General features: G+C 28.3%; 1 protein-coding gene across 3 annotated transcripts; it reads right to left on the minus strand.

Moving 5' to 3' along the window:
• Positions 1 to 10,130: 10,130 nt before the first annotated feature.
• LOC114120713 (trimeric intracellular cation channel type 1B.1) lies at positions 10,131 to 13,088 on the minus strand. Of its 3 annotated transcripts, none has more exons than XM_027982720.2 (8): positions 12,512 to 13,088; positions 12,280 to 12,408; positions 12,038 to 12,194; positions 11,855 to 11,950; positions 11,709 to 11,797; positions 11,547 to 11,634; positions 11,365 to 11,485; positions 10,131 to 10,378 (listed from the first exon to the last, which is right to left on the minus strand). In XM_027982720.2, exons 2-8 carry the CDS (start codon positions 12,398 to 12,400, stop codon positions 10,226 to 10,228), a joined length of 825 nt encoding a protein of 274 aa, XP_027838521.1. In that variant the 5' UTR covers positions 12,401 to 12,408; positions 12,512 to 13,088; the 3' UTR covers positions 10,131 to 10,225. The 3 variants fall into 3 exon arrangements, with proteins under 3 accessions (XP_027838521.1, XP_027838519.1, XP_027838520.1); XM_027982718.2 differs by having other exon boundaries at positions 12,478 to 13,087; XM_027982719.2 differs by having other exon boundaries at positions 12,516 to 13,085.
• Positions 13,089 to 13,442: the final 354 nt, after the last annotated feature.

Here is a 13,442-nt window from a genome sequence, read left to right on the forward strand (position 1 = left end):
CGCGTTATGTTATGTGGTGTGTGGCATGTGTACCGTCGCCGTCGCCACCTCCACCACCTCCGCCGCTATCGCCGCCGCTGTTCAACAGGTTAAGATATAATAATATTCAGGTTAAGATGGGCACAGCCCACGGGAGTTCGGGCAACGGGTCCGGACGAAAACCACGAGGAAAAAAAATCATATACGCATACCTATTACGATTTAGGTAGGTATAATATTATATTATATGTGCCTGTTTGTACCTGTATAATATGTTATAAAGGATCCTTGTTTATCCTAAATACGCTGCGAGGGAAAAACGAGTTTGGGGGAAAAAAATATGAAATGAAAGAGAGAAAACTGTAAGACACAATAGCAAAACAGCCCTACACCATGCGACGATAAAATAGTGTTTACGAGTGAGGGTTATTTTTGTTGAATTGCACCAACTATTATATGATAATAGCGACCGGCTGCACTCAGGTATGGGACCAATATGTATACATCCATCATTTATAATAATACAATTATTGTGTAAAATATAGTTATATATTCGATTACTGGTCGAGAGAAAAGAGGTATTAATAATTGCAGTACCTACCCATGAAACGAGCGTATGTCAGACTTTTACCGCTCTATCTATATAGGTACACTGATTGAATATTTTTTATGCTCATGTGTACGGTTCAAATTATTATTATTAACATAGTGGTAAGGGAAACGATTAAATTGATCCCCAAATAAAAAAAAAACATGGAAAATTTATTATTTATAAGCCTTAAGTAATTGAAAAATTATTCCGACAACAAAGAAAAATATTTCAATAATATTGTTTTGTTTTTAGAATTGTTCAAAACCTAAAATGCTTGGGACTCTTTTTTTCATCCCCATAATTTATCTGTTGTTGTATTTCATCACTCTTGTCACCAATCTAACGAGCTTAAATAATATTTTATTTTCAAAATAAACAGTACAAATGATCATTGAAAGTGAGCGCTCTGTCCGATCACAATATTAGTAGATTGCATAAGCATTGCAGGATACCCTACAAACAAATTAGTGATAGCCATATTTTTATATTTTATATTAAAACCAATAAATAATAAAAAATTATAATTATTATTGGTTATCATTTGGTAATCAAAAGCTGAGAGTTTGACAGTTTGTGTAAGTAAACAATTTTAGGACTTTTATATTATAACCAAAACGCGTTTTTTGCGAAAACATTGATCTAAACCGTTCAAATATTTTATACTTTTGAGTTTTGACTATTAAACTTAATTGTTATTAAAATAATTAACTGTAAGATTTAGCTTTATAAACAATGATCTAAATTTGTATTGTTATATGATACCTACGTGATTTTCATCACTTGAAAAAAAATTATAGTTACTTATAGACATAAAATTACACCATCGTAATCTTACAAATATGAACATGCTGATGCTTTTATACGCTGATACCATTTTCTCAATTCCATTTAATTTAATACGTTTAGTACTCAATTTTTTTGTTTATACCTACCAGTTATCACCATTGTAAAGTTATAATTTGGAATTTAAAAATAAAGAGAATAAAAAAATTCATAAAAATGTGTAATAGGTGCACACGACTACACATAGATAAATGATAATACCATAAATCATATTGTATGTATTTAATTATACTTAGAATAAGGAGCTACAAACGTTTTTCTTTTTATAGTTAGTAGTCATTGTTCATGACTATATAATAGAAAACGTTATCACAAAGAACGAAAAAACGTTAAAATATTAATAGCTGTAAGTGCTGAGTGCTGACACACTAAAAGAATTAAAAAATAGATTCTTATGTAATTTTAAATCGTATTTAAATTTAAGAAACAATGATTGAATCATCATAAAATATGATTTAATTAATTAACTTGAATAATTAATTTAAAAATATTTAATACATTACCCTGATTACAAAATAATTATTAACTTATCGAGCACAAATGAAAAATCTCATCTCACAATATGAATAATACAATCAAATAAATTTTTTTTACAATAACTAAGTAGTATATTGGTTCATTGTATTTTTAATGGATTTTTAAAAAAACAATTATACCACTATTCAAGTGGTGTACAAATAATATCAAATAGTTGTCATTATATGGCAAAGTAAAATATAATATGCTCGATCATTGAGACTGTTAGATTTGAGCAGTTGGGCCTTATAAGTTACGAAAGATTATATTTTTTAGTTCTATATATGACTTACAGTAATATTTAGAGATTGAAGTACCTGAAAATTGAAAAATATAAAATTAAGTACAAAACAAAATTCATTATTGTTCACCTTCAAATGTGAAAATTGAAAAATTTTTCGAGAACTTATCGTATATATATACCTACATAAGAAAAAAACAAAACAAACACACATCATATAAGATCAATAAATTATTATTGTTCGACTCAGATTAGTCAGATTATACTTATAATAAACAAAAGCAGCTCACATAGGTGAGCGCATGGGCGCCCATAAGTAAAATTTTAGGAGGGGTCAAAATAAAAAATTCTCAAATGTAAAGATAATAATAATATTATGGTAATATTTATTGAGTTACAAGTTTTTAATATTTTTTGTCCAGGGAGGCGGCAAGTGCCCCCCTTCCCCTCCCAATGGGCGCCCATGGGTGAGCGGAACATTTTATAATTTAGAAAAATTAAATAAATGAAAAAAAACTTTAAAATATTGATAATCAATCCATGTAGCACACAATTTTAATTTTAATTTAAAAAAAAAATAACCCCGAAATAAAATGTAAAAAAAAATATTGAAAAATGACTCATAACAAAACAATACTAAATAAAGAGAAAAAAATACATCGACATAGACAACAGAATATACGAGGTGTTGGTGGTGGTGGTGGTGGTAGGGGTGTGTTTGTGATAACGTAGTTGGTGTTAGATACGAGAGTTGGTTTCACTTTTGCAATATTTTCGCTAATGATTTCGTGCGACTTAACGAATATTGCAGGCACGTTTGGTCAGGTGCTCAATGTCGTGCGTTTCGATAAGGTTCAAATGACGATTTTGGTGACGAAAATCGAAGTACGAGGAAGAGCGAAAATTTGACGCTGCGAAATCGACGACGTCCGGAGACTAAACTTGACTGACGGGATTGTCGTGGTAGATACAAAAAAGAGAGTCAGTGGACCGGCACCGTAACGCGGTCAGGATAATATACTCTCTGTATATTTCACGCTGACGTCACGTTGACCGTGTCTACGTCCGATGGCCACCGGACCCTGAAACATTGAGTTTCCATGGACCCGGTACTGCCGATGATATTTTTATTTATTTTACACAGTTTTAGACGTTTTAGTGTGCTCTTACATTCGAATAAAATACCTATGTAAGAATATTGTATAACTGAAATGATTATGCGAACATTGTCGTCTATGGTCCATGTCCCATAGTAAATAAAGGCAATCAATTTTATGACACGCTCTGACAATCATTAGAAAATTGTTCAACCATGATAATTAATATTATTAAGTGAAAAGTATAAGCAACGTCATAAACTCATAACGCGTTAAGTGCATACCTTATATAGTATAAAGAATGACAAAAATAAGATAATACTTCATACTTCTGGAGCTAATTGATAATCATTACGAGTTTAAAATATATATTAGATAATGAATAAGTTTACTTAAAATACTGCAAACATTTTTTTATTGATATCTTAAGTTTAAATTTGAATGTAATTGTATGCTTAAACGAATAATAACAAACATTCTGACAGCAATTTCTTAACAATAATATTTTAACAAGTTATAACCATACAGCTGAAGCAATAATAAGTTATTGAGTTTTTTAAGTGTTTCAAATTCCAAAAATGATTTGGCGCCCATGGTGTCATGGTTCGTCCTATTATATTATCAGATAGAAAAAAAATGTTATATAATTAAAACTTCAGTTAGGTTAGGAAATCCTACTGGTTTATTTGTGTGCTCACCACAAGGATAAACAAAAAATATTGCGTATCCAAATGTATTCCAATAAATAGCATTCAATTGAAAACTTATTACTATAGAGATGGCATTTTTAATGAGCAATGAAGTGCACGGTATCAGCAAGAATAATATATAATTAAATAAATATAAATTTTACTTTTTGATGACAGTTTATTGCGTCTATTCCCAGCAATATGTGTAGACGTTTCCCAAGTTGGGAAACACTGGATTAAACGGAATATAAGTCGATGGGATCTAGCTTTCTGTACAAATGTTTTTTTTTAATTTATACTACTTATTTAAAAACAAATATATACTTGAAGTATATTTTCTTAATAAATTTAGTTATTTTTATAATGCATTTTTTGAGTTTTTCGAGTCATTTTTTATGATATTTACTGAGATTTTTAAGGGCATTAAAACCCCAGTCCGATTTATTAATTATGTTAGGACTTAGGAAGATAGTGGCTTACTGCCTATTAGAAACTAGGCAACCTTGTAATATCAATATCAGTTTAATTTATTTCAATATCATCATAATAAACTATAATAATATGTATAAAGAGATATTTTGTAAATATTGGTACACATGCAATTAGTCAGAAGTCTGAGTAATACTGCAATATCTTATTAGTTATTAGTTTAATCTAAAGAGTAGACCACATTTTCTAGGAATATCACTAGGTATTTGTAAAGAATAACACACACACACAATAAATTATAATTGAAAAATGTTTTCATTTTATTTGTAAATAATTTTTCATATAATTCAAGATATAGGAATTTAAAAACATTGGTCATGCGCTTTTGACAATTAATGTTGCTAGTACCTATGTAAATTATATTTTTCAAATTATCATCACTGAACACAGATTATATAATGAATAAAAAAAGAAACATAATAAATAATCGTGTGAAGGGTTTGTTATTACGTTTTTGTACGTACGGATGATACAACTTAGTTTTTTTTATTCACAATAATTGCTATCCCTTCTAGAACGGATCAATAATTTTAACTACCTATACTATTAGATACTTAGGATATTATTCCATTAATCAGTGTTTGAAATATCATGGATGATGCCATCGTATACACTTGGTGTGTTTGATTGAATACGATAAACAATGTTAAACGGTCTTGTACTTGACCTGTCTTCGTATAATAAATTAATAGTTAATCTAACGAATCCAGAGTTTAAAACCATGTTATACACATCGTTTTCTATAGAACGCCATAAACCCGTGTTCATGTGTGAGTTTTGAGGGAAAATATTTCTTAAATCCGTACCAGAACCTCCTAAACGTGATGTTAACATATGACCGGCTTGATCATTACTATTGTCCGTGTTTCGAGCAAATATTCGAGTCGCGTTGTTTGTCGAAGTGCCCGTATTCAAACGATATCTATAAATTTCAGCTTCCATTACTTCGGTTCACCCGTTATAAGCCCGATTTGATAATAACTAACTTGGCTGTTTTGTAAACTGTCGCGATCGCGCATTAACCACGGTAAAAATCCAATCGTTAAATCGTTGATAAATTGACAATAATTGTTGGATGATCTTTTTTACCAGTTTCTGTTTCACATGTGTCGTGAGTAATACACGTACCTACTGATCGTGCATGCATACATTAAAATCATTTAAATTATTATGCGACGAAGTACCCAGCCGAACAATGATTGATCTACCTTCACAATCAATAGATTCATAGATTCTCAAGCATTGACCTATAGAGTGTTTAAAGATTGCATGCTTGTCTTCAATAATGTGTACAATATTTTGTTTTGATTGTTTGGGTAAAACAATCTTCCTTAAAATTATCAGTTTTACAATAGATTAAGTCTCCAGTACCGTCAATTTTTGGACAGCAGTATGTATAAAAATTTAAGAAGCACTGACCAGACATACCATATCGCATAAAGTAATAATCGTCACCTTTACACCTAAACATCAGGCCATACGCCCATACCAAAGAAAGCCACGCCAATAACATGTCTTGTGTTCGCCTTCCACGATTTCAGATAAATTAAAATATATTATCAATATAGATGAATACATTATCTTAAATGATGCCATCGTGTATACCTATTTTAATTTATTACACTATTTAAAAAGAGAATTTCATTTAGATTTTAAGAGTTTAGAAAAGATAATAGTATATTTTAAAGTTTTATGTCATCGTATTTAAAAGCAATTTCCAAATCCAACAATTTACGATCGCGTTCTTGTATTGACAATCCTTTTCCCGTTCTAATTGTTTTAATTTAAGATTGCAAGCCGTCTATAATTTTCGCAGTTCACTTTAGCGCACCTACGTTTTAAATTTTATTCTCCAATCTCCAAAGACTGATTCAGTAGCAGCTTAGTTGATCTATAATGTTATAACTTATAATTAATAATTTTTTTTTTAATATTTCATTATTCATCTGATTTTTATTTCATTGAAATTTGAAAACGTGTAAAACATATTCATTTATATTTTATAATCAATTAGGTATATTTTTATTTTAACATACCTAACTTATAAATTATAGTAACAACCACTTGATTACTGCAATGTATGATTCTTAAACGACGAAAATACGTCTACGTTGATACGTTGAAGTTAAATAAATAATAGTTGAAAAACGAATTATCACTAACACAAAGTAGGTATAGTTAAGAATTAGACTGATTATTTAACTTACTTAATATAAAATTAGAAAGGTATTTGAGTAATAATTATTGAATTTTGTATGACTATCAAAAACTGGGAAAGCTCTCGTGTAAGGGACGATGAAACTGTAATAAATTCCGCTACCGATACAAACAAAGCTTTTATATTAGGCGGACAGTGAGATAATTATAGTACTATGCCCCGGCGAGTAGCGTGTGTTCGTCGCCAGTCGGTGTATAAATAAAATGTACGATTGACCGTTGCGACAAATTTAGCATTACCAGATGTACGGTTTATACCGTACATCTACGATTTTTCGTGTCATATTTGGTAAATCAAAACCGTTCATGAATATACGGTAGGTAGGTATCTATTTTAGATGGGAAATATTCAAATTTCAAATATATATTATAATAATCATATAAATGGTAAATATATAACGTATTGATATTTCTCGCCATTTCATATTTTCATGAATTGTATTGCTTTTGAATCTAACGAAGTTACGAACAATTATTTTATCACTTAAACGTATGTACCATACACACAACATAGGTAAACATATCTATACATTTTATAAAAGCCCAATGAAAAAAGACGGATAAACCTAAAGGCTATAGCTTTTATAATTAATATCAGTAGGTTTTTAGTCTTATATATTATATAGATAATATAATAATAAATATTATAAGACGTTTAGACATGTGATTTTACGCTGTGAGCAAAGAGAACGAGCTTTCGAAAAGTCGATGTCATCGTAACCATCGCTGGATGATTCGTCGCGATAAGCTTAGGGGGTCGATATCATGGGTCTAATTGCAAGAAATATATATTCATTAATATAAATCTCATTAGTAGATTACAATAAAATAATAAAATTAATGAAAACAATGTAAAATAACTAATTAACAAAAATATAAAATAAATTGTGATAAAATTCACGTCATGAAAATGGTAACTCTAGTCGGTCGGTACCTAGACCCATTAAAGTGTTGAATAAGCCCCTGTATCACCACCACGGACTAAGACAGTGGGTAACCGGTGGGTAGCGTACTCGTGTAAGCTTTAAAATTGGATAGCGATAAGTCTTCTATCTTCTTTTTAAAATGAAAATTTAATTTATAAATTTTTATAAGGTGAAAAAATAATTACTAATAGCTTACGTGGATCGCTAATCCAAAAAGGTTGAAGACCACTAGACTAAGATATACAAAAATATTACAAAATTAGTTCACACATAAAAGTTCTTGTGAATAATAACAAGATGGCTTATAATAATAATTACCTAAATACCAAATACCAAATACGAAATCCATAAAGTATCTTTGATTAAAAATATATATTTTAAAATACCTACCTATATCATCACAATGAATAAGTATGTTGAAAAGAAATAAAGAATACCAACCTAATAAATAAAAATTATTTTGGCATTCATATTAATTTAATTCAATGCTAAGTATTGAATTTTTAATTACACCTATATAATAATAATAATAATATGTATAATAATAGATGAGTGATGACGCTGAGACATTTTAAGTGATTACTACAAATTAAGAAACCAAAACATTTTAAATTGAACACTTTTCAATCCACAAATTATTATGCATAATAATAATCAATAATTTCATGTTTTAATGATATAAACAAAACATTTTTTTATTGATATTTTATGTTTAAATTTGAATGAATAATAACAAATGGCCCAGACAGCAATTTCTTAACAATAATATTTTAATAGTTTTAGTTAAATTAAATTAATATCTAGAAACAATTTAAATTAAACCTTTTTATATTTTATTGATATTACAAAAACCCGGGTTACCTAATTAAAAAATATTTTTTTGTGGACATTTGAAACATTTACATATATTATTATATGACGTGTACCTATAATCTATTGTACGTATATTTATTATTATTATTATTATTATTATGGATTTATACCTAGTTATGTTTTTAAATTACAAAAAAAAAAGAAGAAATATATCAAATAATTTATTAGTTATTTTATACTTACTTTATTTTTTAATCAATTATAATATTAAAACGTTAGGTAAAATAAAATTTATAAAAATTTTATTAATATTTAATTTTAATAATGTAATATTTAAATAAGAATTTTGATTATTGACTCATAAAACAACATTTTTTATAAAGTTGAAGAGCAGGCTGGATGTTTTTGGAGAAGACATTAATAGTTCTCTACCTCAAATTATGACTTTAAATAGTATTTATAAAATAAGAACACAACTGATTGGGTATGAAGTGATAGAAAATTAGGCAAGGTACCCATATTAAAAGTACAATAATTTATAGTAGATGACTGGTTAAAAGATTTTTTTAAAGATTCTTTACAGGAAAAATACTTAATAAAATATAATGGCGAATAAAAAGAAAACAGTTTCAGTTAAAGATTTTAAGTAAAATAAAAATGTATACAAATTATTAAAAAATATTATATATATATTGTATAATAATTAATATCCTTACCTATACCAATTAAATTTGAATATTTTTATATCAAAAAGGTCTTAGGAATAAGGGTATGATACTTCTATTTCATTACCATTAATTCATAAAACTGCTATCAGGGCTATAGTAGTTATTGTCATAACTATATTAATTTCAAAATATCAAATTGAACACTTTCATGAGAAAAATATTTATAATTAAAAATGAATAACACATTCTTAATAGTCCAATTATATAAAAATAAAAAAACATGAATACAACCAGTTTTATTAAGGAAAAGCTTAAAATACTGTTTGTCCTGAAGTTTACACCGTATTGCTTATTAACCTTTTTTGTTTTATACAAGTTTATATTAAACATTTATTTTTAAGTTAACATCATAGTTAAGGCAAAGAAAAAAATATTAATATGTTAACAAAATTAGTTGAAAAATAGAAATCATTTTTTTGTAGAAGTGGGGGAAAGCTGGTATCACTATTAATGAGCTACATTTCTGTTTTTGTAAAATATACTGTGAACTTTGTTTCATCTATTTTGTTTACACAAACAAATTATTTAAGTTCTATTTATAAAACTTATTGAAATAATAATAAAAAAAAAAATATATTGTTACTAGTCACATTCATAACTATTACTAAAGTAAAGTCAATGTCACAACAAACACAATATATTAGATAATAGTTAAATAGATAGTTGCCATGTAGGTCATCTCATGTTTTCACAAAAAATGATTTTATTATAAATTGTATTTACTTAACCAGTCTACCAAAAAGATAACCATAATTCATATGAAATAGGTACCCAAAAATTAACTTAACATTATTTCAATTAAATAGTGTTTATATATTATATTATTAAGAGAATTATAAAATAATTTTGATGTAGAAAATTCTGTCAGTTTTTAACAATTTTTCAATATTACATTTAGTTATAATGTTATAAATATTAAATAAAATAAAAATAATACATTAAAAAAAAAAAAAAAAACTGGTTTTATAATTAATAGTCAATTGGGGAACATATGGTTTGCTTTGTGCATGAAAAATGCATCGACTAGATATAAAATAAATCATCACATGGTGAATATTGTGAAAATTTAGAATATTAACCAAATGACGTTTATGGTTAATCTTTCTTTTTTGTGTCTACTTTTTCATCTTTGGTACTTTTGAATGCTTTAGTAGTATAATCAAATATACCGCCAAAGAATATTGCACATATCAAGTTTTCAAATGGTAACATTGGCTCATGTATACCCAAAATCATCGAAGAAAATACCTTAAAAATAATAATATACATTATTTAAAATACTGATAATTATTTATATATATTTTAAATGTATGAGATAATTCACCAACTATAAATATGTACTTAATAAGTCAAGAAAACATTAAGTTTGGTTAGGTTTTTAGGTATATTATTAACTAAACAATGATGTTTTTATAAGTTTTTAAAAACCACGGTATGGAGACCACAAAAATATATTTAAATGTTTTTGTTAAAAAATTTACAATTTATTTTTCCAATTTTAAATTTATTCTCTAAGTAATTTCTGTGTATTTTCAATTTTCAAATTTAAAGAGAAATAAATAACTTAAATTGTTTCAATGATAAACAGAGTTTACTGAAATTAAAATAGAAACTATAAATAATAATATGCATTGTTATTATTAATAGACATTAATTAATCAATTCTTAATAAGAGAGTTAATTAATTTAAAAATACAACCATATTTAACTTTTCTATTTTTGTAAATATTTTTTAAAAATATAAAATTGAATAACAGTTTAACTTGTACAACAATATTCAGAGAATTGTTATCTAAATGAATATTTAACTAAATCTTTAACATTTAAACATGTAGAGAATAGATTTTAAAATAAATAATAAAACAAAAAAAATGTATATAGTTGGTGTATTATCTTTAAAGAAATTATAGAAATAATATAGATTGAAAGATTTCAAAAATCTTATTATTATATATGTACACAGTAAGGCTTATTTAAATGGACAAGTTTTGTACATAATACATTGAAATTGGTATCACTTAAATTAATTATATTTTATCGTTATCGCAGCAAAAAAGACAAATTTTGCATGAGGACTTAGAACAATGTAAATTGAATGGCACAGATTATAGATTGAGACCATGTTAATCATGTCTCGTATTTTAAGAGATAATTTTAGACATAACACTTTAAGATGTTTTATTTGATCTAATTTGGACATTATTTATAAATTAATATTTAAAAATTTAACAAACCTTGAAGTATATGAAGAAACCGATGACAAAAACATAAACAAAAGCATGTGGAGCTGATATCAAATCACTTTTAATATCAAGTACAAACACCACAGACGCTATAATGCATGCTTTAGTAGTACTGTAAGAAATACACTTAATATAATACAATTTTAAAAATAGCATAAATCTGTTTTACATACAAACTTGGTTGTAATGTCTCAATAGATGTGGGTGTCCACACTCCTCGTAACAGTCTTTCAATAATTTTTGTAAATGAAGCACCATTTCCTGGAGTTAATAAATGGTATACAAAATGTTGTTTAACAAAGTTATAGGGTAAGTACATTTCTAAGTTTTAATACCTTTAAGGGTTCCAATTAAAATCATTATGATGTAGGCGTTGGGATAGAGTTTAGCAGCATGCAATACACCATCATGTACTTTTTTGCAACTGAAAATTTCATATTTGTTACAAGAATACAATAACATTAAAATAAAATATACATACCGATATATTTCTTTCATAACGGAAAACACTAATTTCACAGGAAGAAATTTTGCAATACTGTATCCAATATCAAATGGTGTGTAAAAAACTAGATACCTATAAAGGAAAATCAATATGACAAAACAGATAAAGAATAGCTAATGCTTACCAATCAGAATAATTATTATTTATAATAGTTATTACCATACAGCTGAAGCAATTACAAGTTGTTGAGTGTTTTTAAGAGGTGCTAGAGGAGGTTCTCCGAGTAGCGCAGCACTCAGCATGCCTCCGGCAAAGACGACCAGCATTGTAGACAGCCAACAGGAAATGGGATGCTTGCGTGAAAATGCCAGTGCTCCTGTGGAATGTGAAAAATGCACAGGTTAGATACACAGAAGTAAGTAATGATACTCGCCGACTGAAAAGACTCGTTTAACTATTACCTGGACCGAGGTCATCACGGACGTGGAGCGCACAGAGCACGCTATGCGCCACGTCAAAGTACGGGTACATCTTCCATTTGGTCACTTGGCTGGCAAATTCCAAAAACGATTCGGCGTCCATGGTTCGTCCTATATTACCACATAGAAAAAAAAACGTTATACTATTATAACCTGCCTGTATCTATCGATTTATATTACAATAATACAGCTGTGGTGATCTCCAACGGCGTACCTACCAAAAATCGTGGAGGGTTCTGTGCGGTGTACTGTCGGCGTTTACCGGGCAAATTATCTATCGTTAGACCGGCAGACCTGCCAGCGGACCGCGAGATAATTATAGCACCGTGCCCCGGCGAGTAGCGTGTCCGTCCCGACGGTGTAAAAATAAAACGTGCGACAAACGACGACGGCTGTGATGCGCGCTTTGGACAACGCTCGCCGTCATCAGTTTCACAAAGGCGTTCGTTTAGGCGTTGTGCGATTTATAAAAAATTTAAAAAATAAACTCACGTCTTCCTCGGCTGCGGCTTTCGACTGTCGTAAATATTAAAAAATTAAGTAATAGGTATCTATATTACCTAATAATATAACATAATGAATAGAAGTAGCACAGTGCACACTGATACCGCCGCGGCCTACACCATAAACAAGTAAAATAATACTGTTAAGTGTTAACAGTGGAGTAGACAGTGTTTTTTTTTTCAGTTACTATCACGATAAAATAAATCTATTCTTCACTCATTTCACTTTTGTCTCTTGATAGTTTTGTACTTGACGTATGAAAGTATGAAGTATGATTAAAGACATTATAATTTATTACTTAATTACATTATCTCCATACCCCATAGCACGAGCATGGTCGTATAATGTATATATTTTGTATATTTATTATTTAACTATGTTATCACCAAACGGTTGCCGCCAACAGTGAATAGATAACAAATTAACAACCGTCAACTACAGTCTACAACTAACAGTACACATCATGCAATAAAACTTACATTGGACGTTGTTGTCTAATTATGGTCTATGATGATATCTCTGACATAATGACATTGGCTAGTTATTATGCTGCTACTGAATACTTCCATGTTTTAATATATTTTATAATAATATAATAAAACTGAAGAGGTTTTTGGTTTGTTGTTTGAGACCGCTAATTT

The sequence above is a fragment of the Aphis gossypii genome, chromosome 2 (genome assembly GCF_020184175.1).
Source record: "Aphis gossypii isolate Hap1 chromosome 2, ASM2018417v2, whole genome shotgun sequence".
Classification (NCBI taxonomy): Eukaryota; Metazoa; Arthropoda; class Insecta; order Hemiptera; family Aphididae; genus Aphis; species Aphis gossypii.

Excerpts from the sequence above, each read along its gene's own strand:
- LOC114120713 (XM_027982720.2), bottom strand. The coding sequence starts at position 12,400 with ATGGACGCCGAATCGTTTTTGGAATTTGCCAGCCAAGTGACCAAATGG. Across the intron at positions 12,195-12,279 it reads CCGTGATGACCTCGGTCCAG|GAGCACTGGCATTTTCACGC; the intron begins GTAATAGTTAAA and ends CACATTCCACAG. Across the intron at positions 10,379-11,364 it reads GTTTCTTCATATACTTCAAG|GTATTTTCTTCGATGATTTT; the intron begins GTTTGTTAAATT and ends ATTATTTTTAAG.